Raw genomic sequence first — 17855 nt, 5'->3', positions numbered from 1 at the left:
ATGACAACAAAAGAGGCTAAATACTCATGAAATGAAATTTAAATGAAAAGTCCTGTAATAATATGGGAAACACATAAAATTAAGTATGTAGCTAGATATAAAGATATACAATTAAAAATCTGGTTTGACTAGGTATCAAAATTAGTCAACTTTTAAAATCTTGAATGTCTGTGGTTATTCAATTTTGCAGTAAGACTGAAAAAAGAGAAATAATTATCTTGATCAATTTTTTAAATGATACATACATTTGTAAGAATTTTTAATAAAGTATACAAAATAGTAATACGTGCTGATTAAGGAAAACTTGGGAAATTAAGAAAAGTAAAAAGGAGACAGTCTTAGTTCTTTTACTAAAAAAATTATAAAATTGACTATCATTTTGGTATATTAAAAAAATTATTCTCTTTCAAAGGGTATAATTTGCAATGTTGTTATTCATTAACTCTAATAAATTACCTCAGCAGAGGCAGAGCCTGGATAAGCCCGACATTCACTCTAATGTGTAAACATAAGAAATTCTGCTCATGGCCTATGCTGTGTGCACACTCAGTCCAGCTGCAGTGGCACAGCTGCTGGACTCTATTGGCCACCACAAGCTCTCCCCTGGGGAGCCAGCTCAGCTATACAGGGAAGGCACTACAGGTATGAACACCAAACCTCCCTGTAGGCATGTCTCTTCTGACAGCCCCTCAGAAGGATGGGCGTATTCTGCTAAAAGTAGGTATCCTGGTGCCTTTAGGGCCAACAGATATAAACACTGCCCTTAGAAACAAGGTCCCGACTTTGTATTACCTAGGTCAAACCGTAAGTGAAATGAACTTTTTAAGTCTGGAGGCTGGACCACTTCTTACCAGCTTTCTAAGGCCATGAAATATTCATGCTTAATCAAGGGTAACAGAATAAATGGAACGTAAAAAGTAAATTGTAAAATGTTTGAGTAGCAGTCCCCAAAAGCAGTGGGGAATAAAACATAGTATAAATAGAAGGGGATTAAGGATATTACCTATGTAGATGGAGGCATACCCTTTCCTAGCAATGGAAGAGAATAAATGTTGAACAACTAAACTTAAAAATTCTGAGCACCTGGAAAAAACTGGGGTTATGTGGGATACATTTATTTTCTTTGAAGTTATTAAATACAATCATCATGGGCAATAAAGATATGACAGACTTCAAATACTGAATTCCCATGGCAAATCTTTCCAGACAAGGCAGAGTCAGACAATTGTCTTTCTCAAGTCCTAAAACTTCTTTTTGATTGGAAAAGTCCCTATGGGGTAATATGTATCATTTTCTTTCTTTGCAGAGACTAAAAACACTATACTAACATCACATTCAAACTCAGCACATTGTTCCAGTTATTTCTAGTAGTACAAATTCTGCATGTGGCTAGTACATAGAGAATGTAGTCTTGATTCTGAATCCTAATGTTATCTAATTCCCACCTTGCTTCTATCGTGACTTTCAAATCTTTCAATTTTCTCACAAAAAATGCACTGAATCATGCAAAAATAGTGTCATGAATTAGTTAATAAAATTTCTATTTGCAAAAACTAATTACTTAAGAATTTCATTTTGAAAGGGAAGAGAACATTCTGCAGCAGGTAGAAGGGAAAAATGGGGCCAAGGAACGAAGTTTTTTAAAGATGGGAGAGACTTGGGTTGAATACATAGGTACAATAGAGAGGGAGAAACTAAAAAAAACGGGACAGAAATGAGAGACAGAGGTTCTTTTGGAAATGTCTGGGAGCATTTCTTGGTTGTCCCAAAACTTGGAGGGCACTATTAGCCTACAGCAGGTGGGGACAACTACGCTAGACAACTCCTCACAATAAAAAAATTTCCCAGTAAAATGTCAACAGCATTCTATGTCCTTCAATCGAGTTACAAAATATTTCCTTACTACATTTGAAAACTAAGAAGTTTTAAGGGACTAAATTATACAGTAGATCAAACACGGATTGACCAACAAAGGTAAAAACATATAGCTCCTCAAGCCTCTTGACAGTTTGTTTTAAAAGTAATATATTAACCATCCTACTCCATGTTCTCTTTAAATCAGAAAAGAATGTCCATAATAAATCACTGATAGGCCATTTTAACATACTAATATATAAAATAAGTATTATATCAATCCATATTCTGAGAATATAACAAAAGTATACAAATATCTCAGTTAAATTTAAAATATACACACAGACACACATACACTCACAGTCAACACATATTAAGTACTGGAGTTGTAAGTTCTTAAGCTGGTAAAATCATTTTCCCATATACATTGTAAGTTACTATTACAAGCACATACGGATAATTAAGTAGCTACAAATTGAGCAGAACATTATGGTGGACTAACCTTGGTTGGCATTTGCACCCTGAGGCAGAGCATTGGTTAAGTTGGGTAATTCACTGCCATGATTTCCGTCTTCCCACGGACAGACATCAACACTGTTCCATTTCTTCAGTTGTTTTAGCCAACTGGCCTTTTGCTCCAACTTGCAGTGGGGGTTTAAAACTATACACATCCACAGAGCACCTAATTTAAAGGAGGAAAGGAAAGTAAAATTTTTAAAAATTATAAAAATATCCAATGTTATCAAGTTAAATTGTTTAAATTTATTAAAATTTAAAAATGTAATTTATATTATACTTAAAATTTTAAATTATTTAAATTATCAAGTTAATTATAAACAATTTCAAAATAGACCCAAGTCGGTCATTTTTATAACTCAATTCTCCTTAATGTAAGCCACAAATCCCACAGAGAGTTTACGGAAAGGAGGACAGCAGATCCAAGGTTTGAACCAAAGATCCAAATGCTCTTACATAATAAAATATACTTCATATTTCACAAATGCCAATAGTAATCAACTTCTTACTTGTATGACATTTTAGATAAAAATGCCAATAACATATACAATCTCAGGGTCCAATTTACAGACTCTATACATGGATACTGCAATATATCACTCCAAATGGTTCTGCACAAAAATTGGATTTACTTTCTAAAATTACTTTTTATAATAAAATCATTAAGGCATATAGTAGACACAAATAACTTCCTGTTCTCCTTATAATTTCAAACTTTATTATGCTTATTAATTAGTATGCATATTTATATGTCAGTAAAATGTGAATAATTTGGGGCAAAAAAAAGCCAGTAAAATAGGTCTTTCAAAAATAAAATTCATTTAAACATACTTCCCTAAATGATTTAATCAGTAACTGATTTTAAAAATATAGTTGAAATCACTAAATTTATATCTTCATGAGTAAAATTACTAAACTGTAATCAAAATTTCCCTAGTTTTTCAAAAGAAAGGCAATCATACATTTAGAATAAAGGCATAACTCATAATTTGAATAATTAAGGTCTGATAAATTTATTATTCCTTTCTACATTTTTCAAAGAGGTAGAAAATTCAAGCAAATATTTCACAAATTTTAAAAGTTCAAGTTTACTTAAATTTCAAAGCAAGACAGACGCCAGCATTCCAAAGCTGTTCACAACACAACTTCTTTGAAAAGGTATGTGTGCATGTCTGTTTATGTTTTAATCATTTGTTAGTTAAATGCATAATAACGGTAGGAATGAAAACTGTTTATGTTTTATTTGTCCAAAAGATATGGCTTACATTCTTCCTCATTAAAAATAAACAAGTTTGTACCATTAGGGCAGGGGTCCCCAACCCCCACGTTGCAGACTGGTACCAGTCTGTGGTCTGTTAGGAACTGAGCCATGGCCTGTTAGGAACCTGGCCACACAGCAGGAGGTGAATGGCAGATGAACAAATATTACCATCTGAGTTCTGCCTCCTGTCAGATCAGCGGTGGCATTAGATTATCACAGGAACATGAATACTATTGTGAACTGCGCATGCGAGGGATCTAGGTTGCATGTTCCTTATGGGAATCTAACTAATGCCTGATAATCTGAGGTGATACAGTTTCATCCTAAAAGCATCCTCTCCCACCCCCTAATCTGTGGAAAAATTGTCTTCCATGAAACCAGTCTCTGGTGTCAAAAAGGTTGGGGACTGCTACATTACAGTATCTATCATTTTAAATATCAAATAGCTTTTATGAACAGAAAACAAAAAGGGCCACAACCTATCTAAACCACAGATATTTACAACCTGCATTTCTATATTTTAAAATGCCAATTAAAAATAAAACATGGCTAGCGAAGATGGAGTAAGCCCATGCCCATCCCTCCCAATGATAACAACAAAAACTTTGGACAAAACACAAAAAGTAGTAGTAACCTGAGGATTCTGAAAAGTAAGAGCAAGCAGATTGGAGAGAGAAAATAAAACCTGGAGAAGCAACCCTGATGGGGGTGACTTGCCATTATGTTTTCCCTTCCTCTTTTTCTCCTAGCATTGAAATAAAATTAGTCCCATCCAGGGAACTTTATAAACGACACATGCAGCAAAATCTTGAGAACCCTCATCTAGCTAGTATAAGCACAGGGAAAAAGGACCCCCAAACCAGGAGCTGAAAAGGGGGATCTCTGAATTCTGTGTACAAACTGGCACCAGTCCTGGTCACACTTCATGTGCATGAGACAGATCCAAGGCAGCATAACCAAGGTTTTGAAAACTAACTGACATTGGAACTATCACCCAATAGACAGGAAATAATTTATGGTCTGAATCTACCTTGGTTTGCTGCATGCTTTAAGAAATTTTTAAAAACAATCTCCTGAGGATTTCAATTATTTAAATAATCCCCAGGCTCTCATGATACAACATTCAAAATGTCCAGGACCCAAAATTACGTGACTTACAAATAAACAGCAAAATGCCACCAATTCCCAAGGGGAAAAAATAGTCAACAGATACCAAGCAAGATGAACCAGATGTTAGAATTATCAGTCAGAGGCTCTATACCAACTATTATAATTAAGGTCCATGAAATGAAGGTAAACCCTATTGAAAGGAACAGAAAGGCAGTTCTCAGAAGTGAAATATAAACTATAAAAAATGAATTAAACAGAAATTTTAGGGCTAACAAAACAATATCTGAAATTAAAAATTAACTGGAGATCAACAGCAGAACGGAGATGACAGAGGGAAAAGTCAGTGAACGTGAAGCTAGAAATGATCTCAACTGAAGAAAAGAGAGAAAAACAACTAGGCATAAATGAGCTGAGCCTCAAAAACAGTAAGAAAATATCAAAAGGTTTAACATTTATGTCATTCGATTCCCAAAAGATGAGGAGAAGAAAAAATTCAAAGAAATCATGACTCAAAACCTCCCAAATTTGTAGAAAGATACGAACTTACAGATCCAAGAAGCTTAGCCAACCTCAAATAAGAAAAACTCAAAGAAAACCATTCCCAAATATGTCATAAACTGCTGAAAAGCAAAGATGAAGAAAAAAATCCTGAAAACAGAGAATATCAAAATATCATACATAGAAGAATAGTGACTTGAATAATTAGAAGTTTCTCATCTGGAAACAGAATACAATCTTCAAAGGATTAAAAGAAACTAAAGTGTCAATCAGAATTCTATATATCCAGCAAAAACATCATTCAGGAGTGATGATGAAATATAACCACATCCAGATCAGGGAAAATTTACAGTATTCGTTGCCAAGACATCTGTTCTAAAAGAAATGTTGAAGGAAATTCTTTATGCTGAGGAGAAATAGTATCAGAAGGAAACTTGGAAGTTCAGGAATAAAGGAAGAACAATAGAAATGATAAACATCTCAGTAGATAGATCATTTTTGACTTTTAAGTTCTTTAAAAGTATGACTGTTAAAAGCAAGAATTTAAGCAGCATCTTGTGGAGTTTTAAATGCATACAGAGTTTTAAACTGCACATGACAACTATAACATAAAAAAAGGGATAGTAAAGGAAAAAATATACACAAAAACTATCTATAAACTATATATACATGATATATATATATATATTTTCCATGTTAAATGGCATGTAGAGCCTAACAACAAAACTATATATATACAGTTTATATATATATGTATATTTTTGTTATACTCTACATGCCATTTAACATGGCAAAAATATTAACTTCAAACAGACTGTGAAAGCTTAGGTATGTTTACTATAATACTGATACCACCAAAAATATTCCAGGAGATACAAACACAAAGGACAATACAAATTAAATTATAATAAAACATTTTTAAAATAAGTAATCCAAAAGAAAGCAAGAAAGAGGGAAGAGATGAATGGAAACAGAAGGAATAAACAAAAAACAAATGATTAAATTGTAGACCTAAATTCAACAACCACATCAATAATTATATAAAATATAAATGGTCTAAACATATAAATTAAAAGAAATGGTCAAATCAGGCTAAAAAGCAAGACCCAAATCTTTCTTATACTGTGTATAAGAAATCCACTGTAAATATAATGACATAGATTAAATGTGAAAGGATGAAAAAATATGTATCATGAAAAAACACTATAAAATAAAGCTGGCATGACTATATCAGTATCACATAAAGTGACTTTAGAATAAGGAATACTATACCAGGTATAAAGAGGGGCATTACATAAAGATAAAAGGGTCAGTTTTCCAGAAAGTTTTCCATAATTCCAGACGACTCTGCTGCACCTCACAATAAGACTTCAAAATACAGGAAGCAAAACTGACAGAACTTACAGAAGAAATAGACAAATCCACAATTATATTTGGAGACTTCAATATTCTTCTTTCAGTAACTAATAGGACAAGTAGTTAGAAAGTCAGCAAATACCTGAACACTGCTATGGTCTGAACGTGTCCCCCAAAGTTCATGTGTTAGAAACATGATCCCCAATGCAACAGTGTTGAGAGGTGAGGCCCTTATGAGGTGATGAGGTCATGAAGGCTGCGCTCTCAAGCTGTTATGGTGGGAGTGGGTTAATTATCTCAGGAGTGGGTTTCTGATAAAAGGATGATTTGGGGCCTCTACCCTACTCTCTTGCATGCGTGATTGTCTTGCCCTTCTGTCCTGTGTCATGGAATGATGCAGCAAGAAGGCCCTTGCCAGATGCAGGACCCTCAGCCTTGGACTTCCCAGCCTCCAGAACTGTAAGAAACAAACCTCTGCTCTTTACAATTTACCCAGTCTCAGATATTCTGTTACAGCAGAACAGAAAGGACTAAGATGAACAATACCAACCAACTAAACCTGACATTTATAAAGCACTTCACCTAACATTAGCAGAAACAAACAAACAAAAACCTACTGTTCATTTATTTATTTACTGAGACAGGATCTTGCTCTGTTGCCCAGGCTGGAGTGCAGTGGAATGATCATAGTTCCCTGCAGCCTCAAATTCCTGGGCTGAAGGAATCATCCTACCTCAGCCTCCCGAGGAGACAGGGTCTCACTATGTTTCCCAGGCTGGCCTCAAACTCTAGCTGTCCTCAAGCAGTCTTCCAGCCTTAGCCTCCCAAAGCTCTGGGATTATAGGTGTAAGCCACTGTGCCCAGCTAAAACCTACTATTTTAAAATGTACAAAAAACATTCACCAAGATAGTCTATATTCTAGGCCATAAAACAAATTTCGACAAATTTAAAAGAACTGAAATCACACCAAGTATACATTCTCTGACAAAACAGAATTAACTCAGAAATTAGTAAAAGAAAGACATTTGAAAAATTCCAAAATATCTGGAAATTAAACATGCTTCTAATAACTCATGAGTTAAAGAAATAGTCACAAGGAAAATCAGAAAATACTTTGCATTGAATAAAAATGAAAAAAATATTTTGAAATTTATGGTATACAGCTAAAAAAAGTGTTTAGAGAAAAATTTAGAGTACTAAATGCTTACAGTGGAAAATAAAAAGGATTCAAATCAACGATATAAATATCCACCTTAAGAAAACAGAAAAAGAATGAGAAACCAAAGCCAAAGAAAGCAGAAAGGAAGAGATCAGAAATCTATGAGACTGAAAACAAGCAGGAAAAAAAAAAAAAATCAATGAAACAAAAGGTGGTTCTTTAAAAAGATTTATAAAATCAATGAAGCTATAGCTAGGCTGACACACACACACACACACACACACACACACACACACACACACACACAGAGGGAGAGAGAGAGAGAGAGAGAGAGAGAGAGAGAGAAGATACACACTACCAGTGTCAGGAATAAAAAAAAAGGGCACATCGGCCAGGCGCAGTGACTCACGCCTGTAATCCCAGCACTTTGGGAGGCTGAGGCAGGCTGATCGCCTAAGGTCAGGAGTTTGAGAAACTCCAACGGCCAACATGGTGAAACCCTGTCTCAACTAAAAATACAAAAAAAAAAAAAATTAGCCGGGCGTGGTGGCATGTGCCTGTAAACTCAGCCACTTTGGAGGCTGAGGCAGGGGAATTGCTTGAACCAGGGAGGTGGAGGTTGCAGTGACATCATTATAGATCTCAGAGATATTAAAAGGATCCTAAGGGAATACTCTGGACAACTTTATGCTCATAAATTCTACAACTTAGATAAAATGAAAAAATTCCTTGAAAGTCACAAACTACCAAAGCTCACTCAAGAGGAAATAATAACCTAAATGGTTGTAAATTAATTAAAGAAATTAAATGTGCAGGTAAAAATCTCTAACAATACAGATCCAGATGTTTCCCTGGAAAAGTCTACCAAACATTTAAGAATAGTATCAATTCTACACAATGTCTTCCAGAAAACTGAAGAGGAGGGAAGGGTTCCCACTGTGTGAGGCCAGCATTATTACCCTGATACTAAAACCAGATGAAAACATTACAAGTAGGCTCAACTGCAGATCAATATCCCTTATGAACATAGAAGTAAAATGCCTCAACAAAAATATTAGCAAATCTAATTAAGTAATTATCAGAAAAGGAAAATACACAACACACGGTTTATCACAGGAATGCAAAGCTAGTTTAACATTCAAAAATAAATTAGTATAATTCACCATATTCAGACTAATGAAGAAAAACCATATGATAATCTCAACAGATACAGAAAAAGTATTTGGCAAAATTTGACATTCCTTCTTGATAAAGCAAGCTCTCAGAAAACTAGGAATAGGAGCTAACTTCCTTAACCTGATAAAGGGCATCTGCAAAAAATCCTACAGTTAACACAGTAATAGTAAAAGACTGAATATTACTCCCCTAAGATAGAAACAAGGCAAAGATGTCTGCTCTTACCACTTCTATTCAGCATCACACTGGAAATTCTAGACATGCCAACAAAGCAAGGGGAGGGGATTAAAGACATTAAGTGGAAAGGATAAAATTGCTCTTAGAACCAATAAGTATAACAAGGTCATATGATATACGCTCAAATGAAAAAAAAAAAAAAACAAACGAAAACACTTACCTCAAAACAAACAAAAAACTGTAGGTATATATGCTAAATATGAACAACTGGAAACCAAAACTTACCCAAAAAGTACTACTTATCTTAGCACCAAAAAATCTTGGCTTATAATTCTAAGAAAACACATGCAGTCTCTATGTTAAAAACTACAAAACACTGATGGAAGAAATCAAAGACAATACTGAAAAGTGGGAGGTTACCATGTTCATGGATTGGAAAACTCAATACTGTTAACATGTCAATTCTCCCCAAATTGATCTATATATTCTACATAACCTCATTCAAAATGCTAGCCAGTGTTTGTGTGTATACTGACAAGAAATGCAATAGACGAATAGCCAAAACAATTTTTAAAAACAGCAAAGTTGTATGAAGGACAAAGACAAAAGATTTAAGACTCCTATAAAGCTACAGTAATCAAAACTGTACTAGTGATGAAGGGATAGGCACATAGATCAAAGGAACAGAACAGAGTTCAGAAATATACCTACACAAATGTGGTCAATTCAAGGTTCAAAGTCAATTGAACGGAGAAAAGGTAAGTTTTTTCAACAACTGGTGCTGGGAACAATTAGATATTCGTGTGAAAAAAAATGAACCAAAATCCATATTATACACTTACTTCATAAAAAAATTAACTCAAAGTGGATCATGAACCCAAATAAAAAATAAAAAATAAAAAACCATAAAACTGCTAGAAAAAAGTTTAGGAAAAAAATCATTGTAACCTTGATTTAGGCAAAGATAATGTTAGATACAAAATCAAAAGCATGACCCATAAAACACAAAATTGATAAAGTCGACTTCATCAAAATTTATGTTTTATTCTACAAAAGACACTGTTAAGAGAATGAGAAAACAAGTTACAGACTAGGAGAAAATACCTGCAACTTGTACATGTGACAAAGGACTTGGATCTAGAATATGTAAACTTTCTCAAAACTCATTAAGGAGTTTAACTCAATAAAACTGGGCAAAAAAAAAAAAAAAGACTATCAAGCCAAGAAAAGACACAGAGGAAACTTAAATGCATATTAACTAAGTGATCCAATCTGAAAAGGCTACATACTGTATGAGTTCAACTATATGACATTCTGAAAAAGAGAAAACTATGGAGATGGTAAAAAGAACAGTGGCAGCAGGAGTTTGGGTGCAGGAAGAGATGAATAGTAACAGCATAGAGGGTTTTTAGCATAGTGAACTCTGTTTGATACTTTAGTGGTGGATACATGTATCATTATACATCTGTCCAAACTCATCAAATGCATACCACTAAGGGCGAACTTTGGGTGGTAATAAAATGTCAGTGTAGGTTCATCAATTGTATGACTCTGGTGGAGGATGCTGATAATGAGACAGAATATGCATAAGTTGGGGGTAAGGGGTCTATGGGAAATCTCTGCTCAATTTTTCTGTGAATCTAAAACTGCTTTAAAAAACACAGTTCATTTTTTTGGAAAAGGGCAAAAAATTTAGAAAGACATTTTACCAAAGAAAATATATAGGTGGCAAATTGCAGACAAAAAAAATACTCAATATTGTTAATCATTAGGAAATACAAATTAAGATCACAATGAGATACCATTATACACATATTATAATAGCTACAATTATACAAAAAAAAAATTTAACCTGACAGCAACTGCAGGCAAGGATGTGGAGCAACTGGAATGCTCATAAATTGCTGTTTGAAGAGTGTTTAATAAAGTGGCACAGACTCTGGCAAACAGTCTGGCAGTTTCTCATGAAGTTAAATGTATTTTGACCATATGACCCAGCAATCCCACTCCGAGGGATTTGCCCAAGAGAAATACAAATTTATGTTCACACAAAAACTTGTACAAGAATGTTTATAGCTGCTTAATTTGTAAATGTGAAAGACAGGAACCAATCTAGACGTCCTTCAACTAGTGAATGGATAAACAAACTATGGTACATTCATACAGAAGATACCACTCAGCAATAACAACAACAACAACAAAAACCCACTGATGTACACATAATATCTCAAATACACTACACTAAATAAAGGAAGCCAGAATCAAAAGGGTATACACACACAAACTTATTATTCAATCGATATGACATTCTGGAATGGCAAAACTAAAGGGACTGAAAACAGATGAGTGGTTGCTAGGGATTGGGACAGGATGAGGGAATTTTGTGGGGGTGGTAGACTGTTCTCTATCTTGATTGTGGTGGTGGTTACATGACTATATGCATTTGTCCAAACTCAAAACTGTACACTAAAAACTTTTAGCGTATGTATTTTTATAGTATTTACAGTATGTATTTTATAGTATAGTAAGACTTGTACAATCTTAAAAATTAAATAATCATATTACCATTAATAGTCACCATTTATTGGGTGTCCACTACATGCTAGAGGCATCATATTTAGGGCTTTACAATCATTTATCATTAACTTGTTACAAGAACCCTTCACAGTCAGAATTACTATTCTACTTTAAAGATAAGTGTCTTAGTCTATTTAGGCTGCTATAACAAAAATACCATAAATTTGGTAGCTCATAAACAACAAACATTTACTGCTTACAGTTCTGGAGGGTAGGAAGTCCAACATCAAGGTGCAGATTTGGCATCTGGTGAGGGCATGCCCCTCAGAGACGGCACCTTCTAATTGTGTTCTCACACGGGGAAAGGGGTAAACAAGCTCCCTCAGACCTCTTTGATAAGAGCACTAATCACATTCCTGAGGGCTCCATCCTCATGATCTGATCACCTCCCAAGAGCCCCAACTCCTAATGCCATCACCTTGGGGGTTAGAATTTCAACATAAAAATTTTGGGGAGGACACAAACATTCAGACCATAGCAATGAGAAAACTAAAACTCAGAGAGGTTGAGGTCCTTAAAAACAAGATGCTAAATATTCTTGGCAACTTTAAACAATGATTTCTATGATTTTGAAGAAAAAAAGGACTCCATAAAACTCAGATTTGCATGCTTACATTTCTCTAATTAGAAAATTTCCATTTTGCGGAATGAAAATTTTTTTAAAAACCAAGCCTTTATTAATTTGCTTGTAACGTTCTTTCATTGCTCACCTCCCTAAAGAGAGGTTTCATCCTGAAAGAGGTTCTTAATGTCAGATTCAAGTTCAAAGCTATAATAGATATGGTCTTTTATCTTAACAGTCATCACTACAAAAGCTGTAATTAGCCTTAATAACCAACTTAACCAAATTGAGCAAGTCATTCTCCAAATTTTATTAATTCAGAATCCCACTTTGGGCATTTATCTCCTTTCCCTTCAATACGCCTGAAACATTTGTAGCTTTACAAATAAAGCTATTTGATGATTAAACACTTCATTCTGCTGTCCCTCTGAAATAGTAACCCTTTAAGGACTCGGCCAAAACCAGGACAGAAGGCTCAGTGAGAAGTCATCATTTTCTGCACCTAACAGAGGACATGGCACCTAGTCAGGTACTACTGGTTCTTTCACAAAGAACACTTAATTATTTGCTATGAATTACAATAAAAGCAAGTTCAATACTTTTAAATTACTTTCCTGGCTTCAAGGCATCAAAGTATATAAAGGCTATTATCAAACTGCTGGTGTGTGCATCATCTAGTTTCTGAATTATCCATGGCACATATCAGCTCTAGCTTTTTTCTATCATCCAGCATGTTTCTACTCTCCTTTCTAATACTATTCCTATTCCATACTCAGTGATTTTAGCAAAAAGATGGCACTGTAACATATAAGGCAAAGTAAACCAAAACTAGGAAGGCAATCCCCCAGGGAAGAAGAAGAAAAAAAAAAAAAAAAGCATTCGTCACACAAAGTAAATTGTTCCAATCCACTTAGTGGCCTTAAACCTATTCACATCTTACACCTAGCCAGTCAGAGAATATGGGCAGAATGTTGCTGAGGCAGAACACAAATCATCGTGCAAGTCATTTGGTTATTTCTGCATCCCCTCAAAAGCAGAGTGCCAGTGGGCAAGAACCCATGCTTGGTAAATGTGGGTGGCAAGAATGAACTCTACTCCTTGAAAGCCAACCTTTTCCACCAAACATTCAGGTGTACAAATTATCACCACCATTCTGCCCAATCTCACACACTTACTGTTTACATTTCCAAGCAGAAGTTGTTTTTGATGAACAAGGTGTGATCTGGAAAGGTTAAGATGTGGATTACCAGCCATGACTTTAGGCCGGCGCACTGAGGCTCTCAGTGATGGTAGTTCCCTCATTTAATCAATAGGAACAATAATTGCTAACCTCATTGGGTTGTTTAGACTTGAGTGTTTTTGCTAAATGTTGAATTCACACAGCTTCAAAAGGTGCACTCCTGCAAACCACTGTGATCAAAGACTTGGACGTTGAAGAAATTGAGAATCAACAGTTAAAACAGAATTGGAGTGCTCAGACTAAAGAATCACTCAAAATCGCTCTGAATACCCTTATAAGTATTTTACATTTAATAAAATAAAACAAGACAACATATTAAACAAAAATCAGTAACTTTAAATACTTCTGAAACTTGTAATGATGAGTTCTTTAACAATTAATTTCCGCTTGGCATTGAAACACATTTCAATCTCTCCTTTTCCCTTGGTTTCAATGAGAGACTTTTAAATGTGTTTTGTTTTCCTATAGACATTATTCTCTCTAGCTCCCAGGACTCCAGTCTGGGCCTACAGGCAACGAGAGTGATTTAAAGGTCTGAGATGCTTTGGCAATTTTCAAATCACTGGTGTGTGCATCACCTAGCTTCTGGATTATCCCTTGCATCCTTACCTACTCCCACCAGGAGGCATTTCTGAAACACATCCCCAACCCAACAGGGTTACTGAACATTTTCTCTGTCCATGGTAATCTCAAGCCTGTGAGTACTCTTCCTTCAGCTTCCTTCTTTCTGGATCAGCTCCCATAGTATCTTTGCCAAAACTCTTCTAGTTTACCATCCACTCTGCCGTTTTAGTTTTAATGCCCAGGTTCCATAGTCTTCTATAGGAACTTAAAGTTATCAGAACTTATTTTGGGGAAAAATCTAAGAAGTCAAACCATGTGAAATCTTACGTAAGAGTTTGAAGATAATGACGAATTACTGTAAATGAAATATTATGAAAAACAAAAATGTATAATACTTTAAGACTGTGTTATACTCTTTCCTATAATATTGACAAACATCCAACTTAGTCCAATTCAAGGGATATGATTAAGTGAAATAATAGAACTTCAGTTTTACATATCATTATATTTTACATTTCTGGGGTTACTAGCATTTGAAGAATAACCATTAGAAGAAGCATGAAGTATTATCAGGCTTATAACCACTTTTCTTGTTATGTATTAAAAACTACTCTAAAACTTAGTTAATTAATATAACAATATACTGTTATATCTCACAATTCTGTAAGTTAGAAATTCTCTCTCTCATCTCCCCTTTCACCCTGTGTCAATATGGCCTCTCCATGTGGATAGCCTGGCAGCCTCAGGAGAGCCAGACTTCTTATGTATAGAAAACTCAGGGCTCCAAGATCTTTGAAGAGATGGGAAGTGGATGTTGCCAGTGACCTAAGGCTTGGGCCCAGGAACTGGCCCAAGATACCCTCTGATATACTCTGTTGGTCAAACATGTATAAGAATCACCCAGATTCTAAAGGAGGGAACAAAGACTTCACATCTTCATGAGACAATTACTAGTAAAGAATCTGTGGTCGTCTTTAGCCTATCACAGTTATCAAAAAAGATTATAAATTTGCTAGATTATAAAATATAAAATTAAATTATTTGCAAATGAGTATAAGAATGTTGTTAGTTAAAATAATCAAACTCGAACAAACCATTCATCATATGAGAAGAGTTGTAAGTCAAGCAATACAAAGAAGTCATTATGAAAATTTAATAGTATAAAAGGTATCTCAATATACTTTGCAATATTTAACACTGGTTTGTATGCTAATTTTATCCCTTCAAAGAAAATCCTAACAATATCAGGTAACACATGTTGGATTTCTAATTAGATTCTACATTTAAAATTTTGAATGTCTTTAGGGTGCAAAGATTGCTCCACTTAATTCCACTAACATACTTCTAAAAGTGAGTGGCATCTACACTTATTCACCTGATAATAATTGCAGCCATTTATTGAATGTTTACTTCACACTAACCCTGTACTGAATGTTTTACACATATTTTCACATTTCACCCTCACATTAAAAAGAAACCCACTTTATAGATAAGGAAACTGATGTGCAGAGAGAAGTAGAAAATGGTGCTGCTATTAAGGGAGCCAGGATCTGGTCCAAGATTCGTGTTCCCCTAAAACCAATATTCTTAAACACTACGGTGTTTAACCTTCGATCTAGCTATGTGGTCAGAAGGTTCTTCTATAAGTTGGTATGTGTATGTATAGTTACGTATATATAAATTCCAAAATAAATGATATTAGTCTTGACAGAATCACCATTCCATTCCTCATATTTTAGCATATAATATAAATAGTATATTATCATCTGAACTTATAAAGTATCCTTAAATGTACAGCTAATAAACTCTGTACTTTATTCAACCACATGTTCTTATGTACTTAGAACATGTCTCTCCCATAGCTATGAAGGCACATCCAACAAACACTTACATAGGTCCATCTAGAAATAGCTTAAATTAACAAAAGAAAACTGCATTTTTCAGGACTGACAGGCAAAGGAGATAAGTAATTTCATTGTAGATTGAAACAGTAGATAAATAAAGGCTCAACTTATGATTCAAGACTGATTACTCAAGTCGGAAGAAATCTGTTTTCTCTGAAAACATTGCAATTGGCTCTGTTAGAGTTAAGTCAGTGTCAGCACTTCTGGAATAATGCACATGTATGCTGTTTGCCTGCTGGGGTGTGTTTCTGGATAGAGCATTATGATTTGTGACTGAATAAATCAGCTATTCATTGCTACCCCCCACTGTCAATAAAACTTGTTTTTCAAGTTCCTTCTCCTTCATGGTTTTTTTGTTAACATAATCATCTCAGTAATTAAAATAAAAGCTGTACTTTTTGTGGGGTTTTTTGAACAATGAATTGATTGATTAATTAAAAGCCACACACTTTCTATAAAAGATACCACTGGAATTTCTGACAAATATTGGTCTTCTCCATATATCCCAGGAAGACAACTGTGTATAATATTACTGGAGAAAGCCCAGGGCCATCAACAGTGGGGAGTGGGGAGCAGCCAGTCGGGGCTGAGGAGCAGTACAACCAGCATCACCTTCTCTAAAGGTGAATAAGAAAGGCAAGTGGCTCCCTTTCTTCTATCTCAAATTCAGAAAAACAAAGATTATTACAGTGAAAGTTTAATTTCTACTTTTTATTACGTTTACCATTATGAAGTAATGGCAGGCAAAGTAAAACAATCACTTTTGGTATTTCCCAGGCTTCCACGGCTATTAAACAATTCATAATATTTATCATACTTATTTTTGTTCTGAGAGGCTATCATAAGAGTCTAGAATTTCATGCATGATCCAATTAACTAATTATACTTATTTAGAGGCCATGAAATGCCTAATTACAGTCACAAATAGGTGATCACTGGCATAATTAGTTGTGCTAGCAAAACTACAGTCACAAAATTTCTTGGGTCAAACCACACTAAAATTGTGACCCTAATTATAGTATTGTTCTCAGTACAATGCTGTCTTAATATGTCAGCCATCCCATGTTTGGAAAATAACTTTTTTTTTCCTTTTGGAGACAGAGTCTCTCTCTGTTGCCCAGGCTAGAGTGCAGTGGCGCGATCTTGGCTCATTGCAACCTCTGCCTCTCGGGTTCTCCTACCTTAGCCTCCAGAGTAGCTAGGATTACAAGCATGCGCCACCACACCCAGCTAATTTTTGTATTTTCTGTAGAGACAGCTTTCACTGTGTTGGCCAGGCTGGTCTCAAACTCCCAACCTCAGATAATCCACCTGCCTCAGCCTCCCAAAGTGCTGAGATTACAAGCATGAGCCACTGCGCCCGGCCTGGAAAATAACTTTAACTGATGAAAACATTGTCCTTTAAATTTGATATGCCAGTTTTTAATTCACTAAAACATTTCTAGGAAAATTTCAAAATAAAACCTCAGGAATACAGCAAAACTAATTCTTGAGATTGCTCTGGTCAAGCAAGGCAAAACCGTTAGCTAAATGGCACACAATTGGTTATCACTTAACCAAGTTCTGACAAAATTCTAAAGTAAAATAAACAAATGTTTGTTGTCAAGAAAGAAAATAAATCGGCCAGGCGCGGTGGCTCATGCCTGTAATCCCAGTACTTTGGGAGGCTAAGGTGGGCGGATCATGAGGTCAGGAGATCAAGACTATCCTGGCTAACATGGTGAAACCCCATCTCTACTAAAAATACAAAAAATTAACCAGGTGCAGTGGTGGGCGCCTGTAATCCCAGCTACTATGGAGGCTGAGGCAGAAGTGGCATGAACCAGGGAGGCAGAGCTTGCAGTGAGCTGAGATCACACCACTGCACTCCAGCCTGGACGACAGAGTGAGACTCCATCTC

At 35.2% G+C, this 17855-nt stretch overlaps 1 protein-coding gene across 1 annotated transcript in view; it reads right to left on the bottom strand.

Annotated features, from left to right (window-relative positions):
* Nucleotides 1–17855, bottom strand: part of ZSWIM6 (zinc finger, SWIM-type containing 6) — a 75923-nt gene that overhangs the window by 22682 nt on the left and 35386 nt on the right. Inside the window, exon 4 of the mRNA XM_011952212.1 lies at nt 2357–2536. Within this exon, the coding sequence (XP_011807602.1) occupies nt 2357–2536 (180 nt within the window). The remainder of the gene's footprint in view (nt 1–2356; nt 2537–17855) is intronic.

The sequence above is a fragment of the Colobus angolensis genome, unplaced genomic scaffold (genome assembly GCF_000951035.1).
Source record: "Colobus angolensis palliatus isolate OR3802 unplaced genomic scaffold, Cang.pa_1.0 Scaffold337, whole genome shotgun sequence".
In the NCBI taxonomy this organism is placed as follows: Eukaryota; Metazoa; Chordata; class Mammalia; order Primates; family Cercopithecidae; genus Colobus; species Colobus angolensis.
Note: the sequence above shows the minus strand (reverse complement) of the source record. Positions and strands in the feature narration are given on the sequence as shown.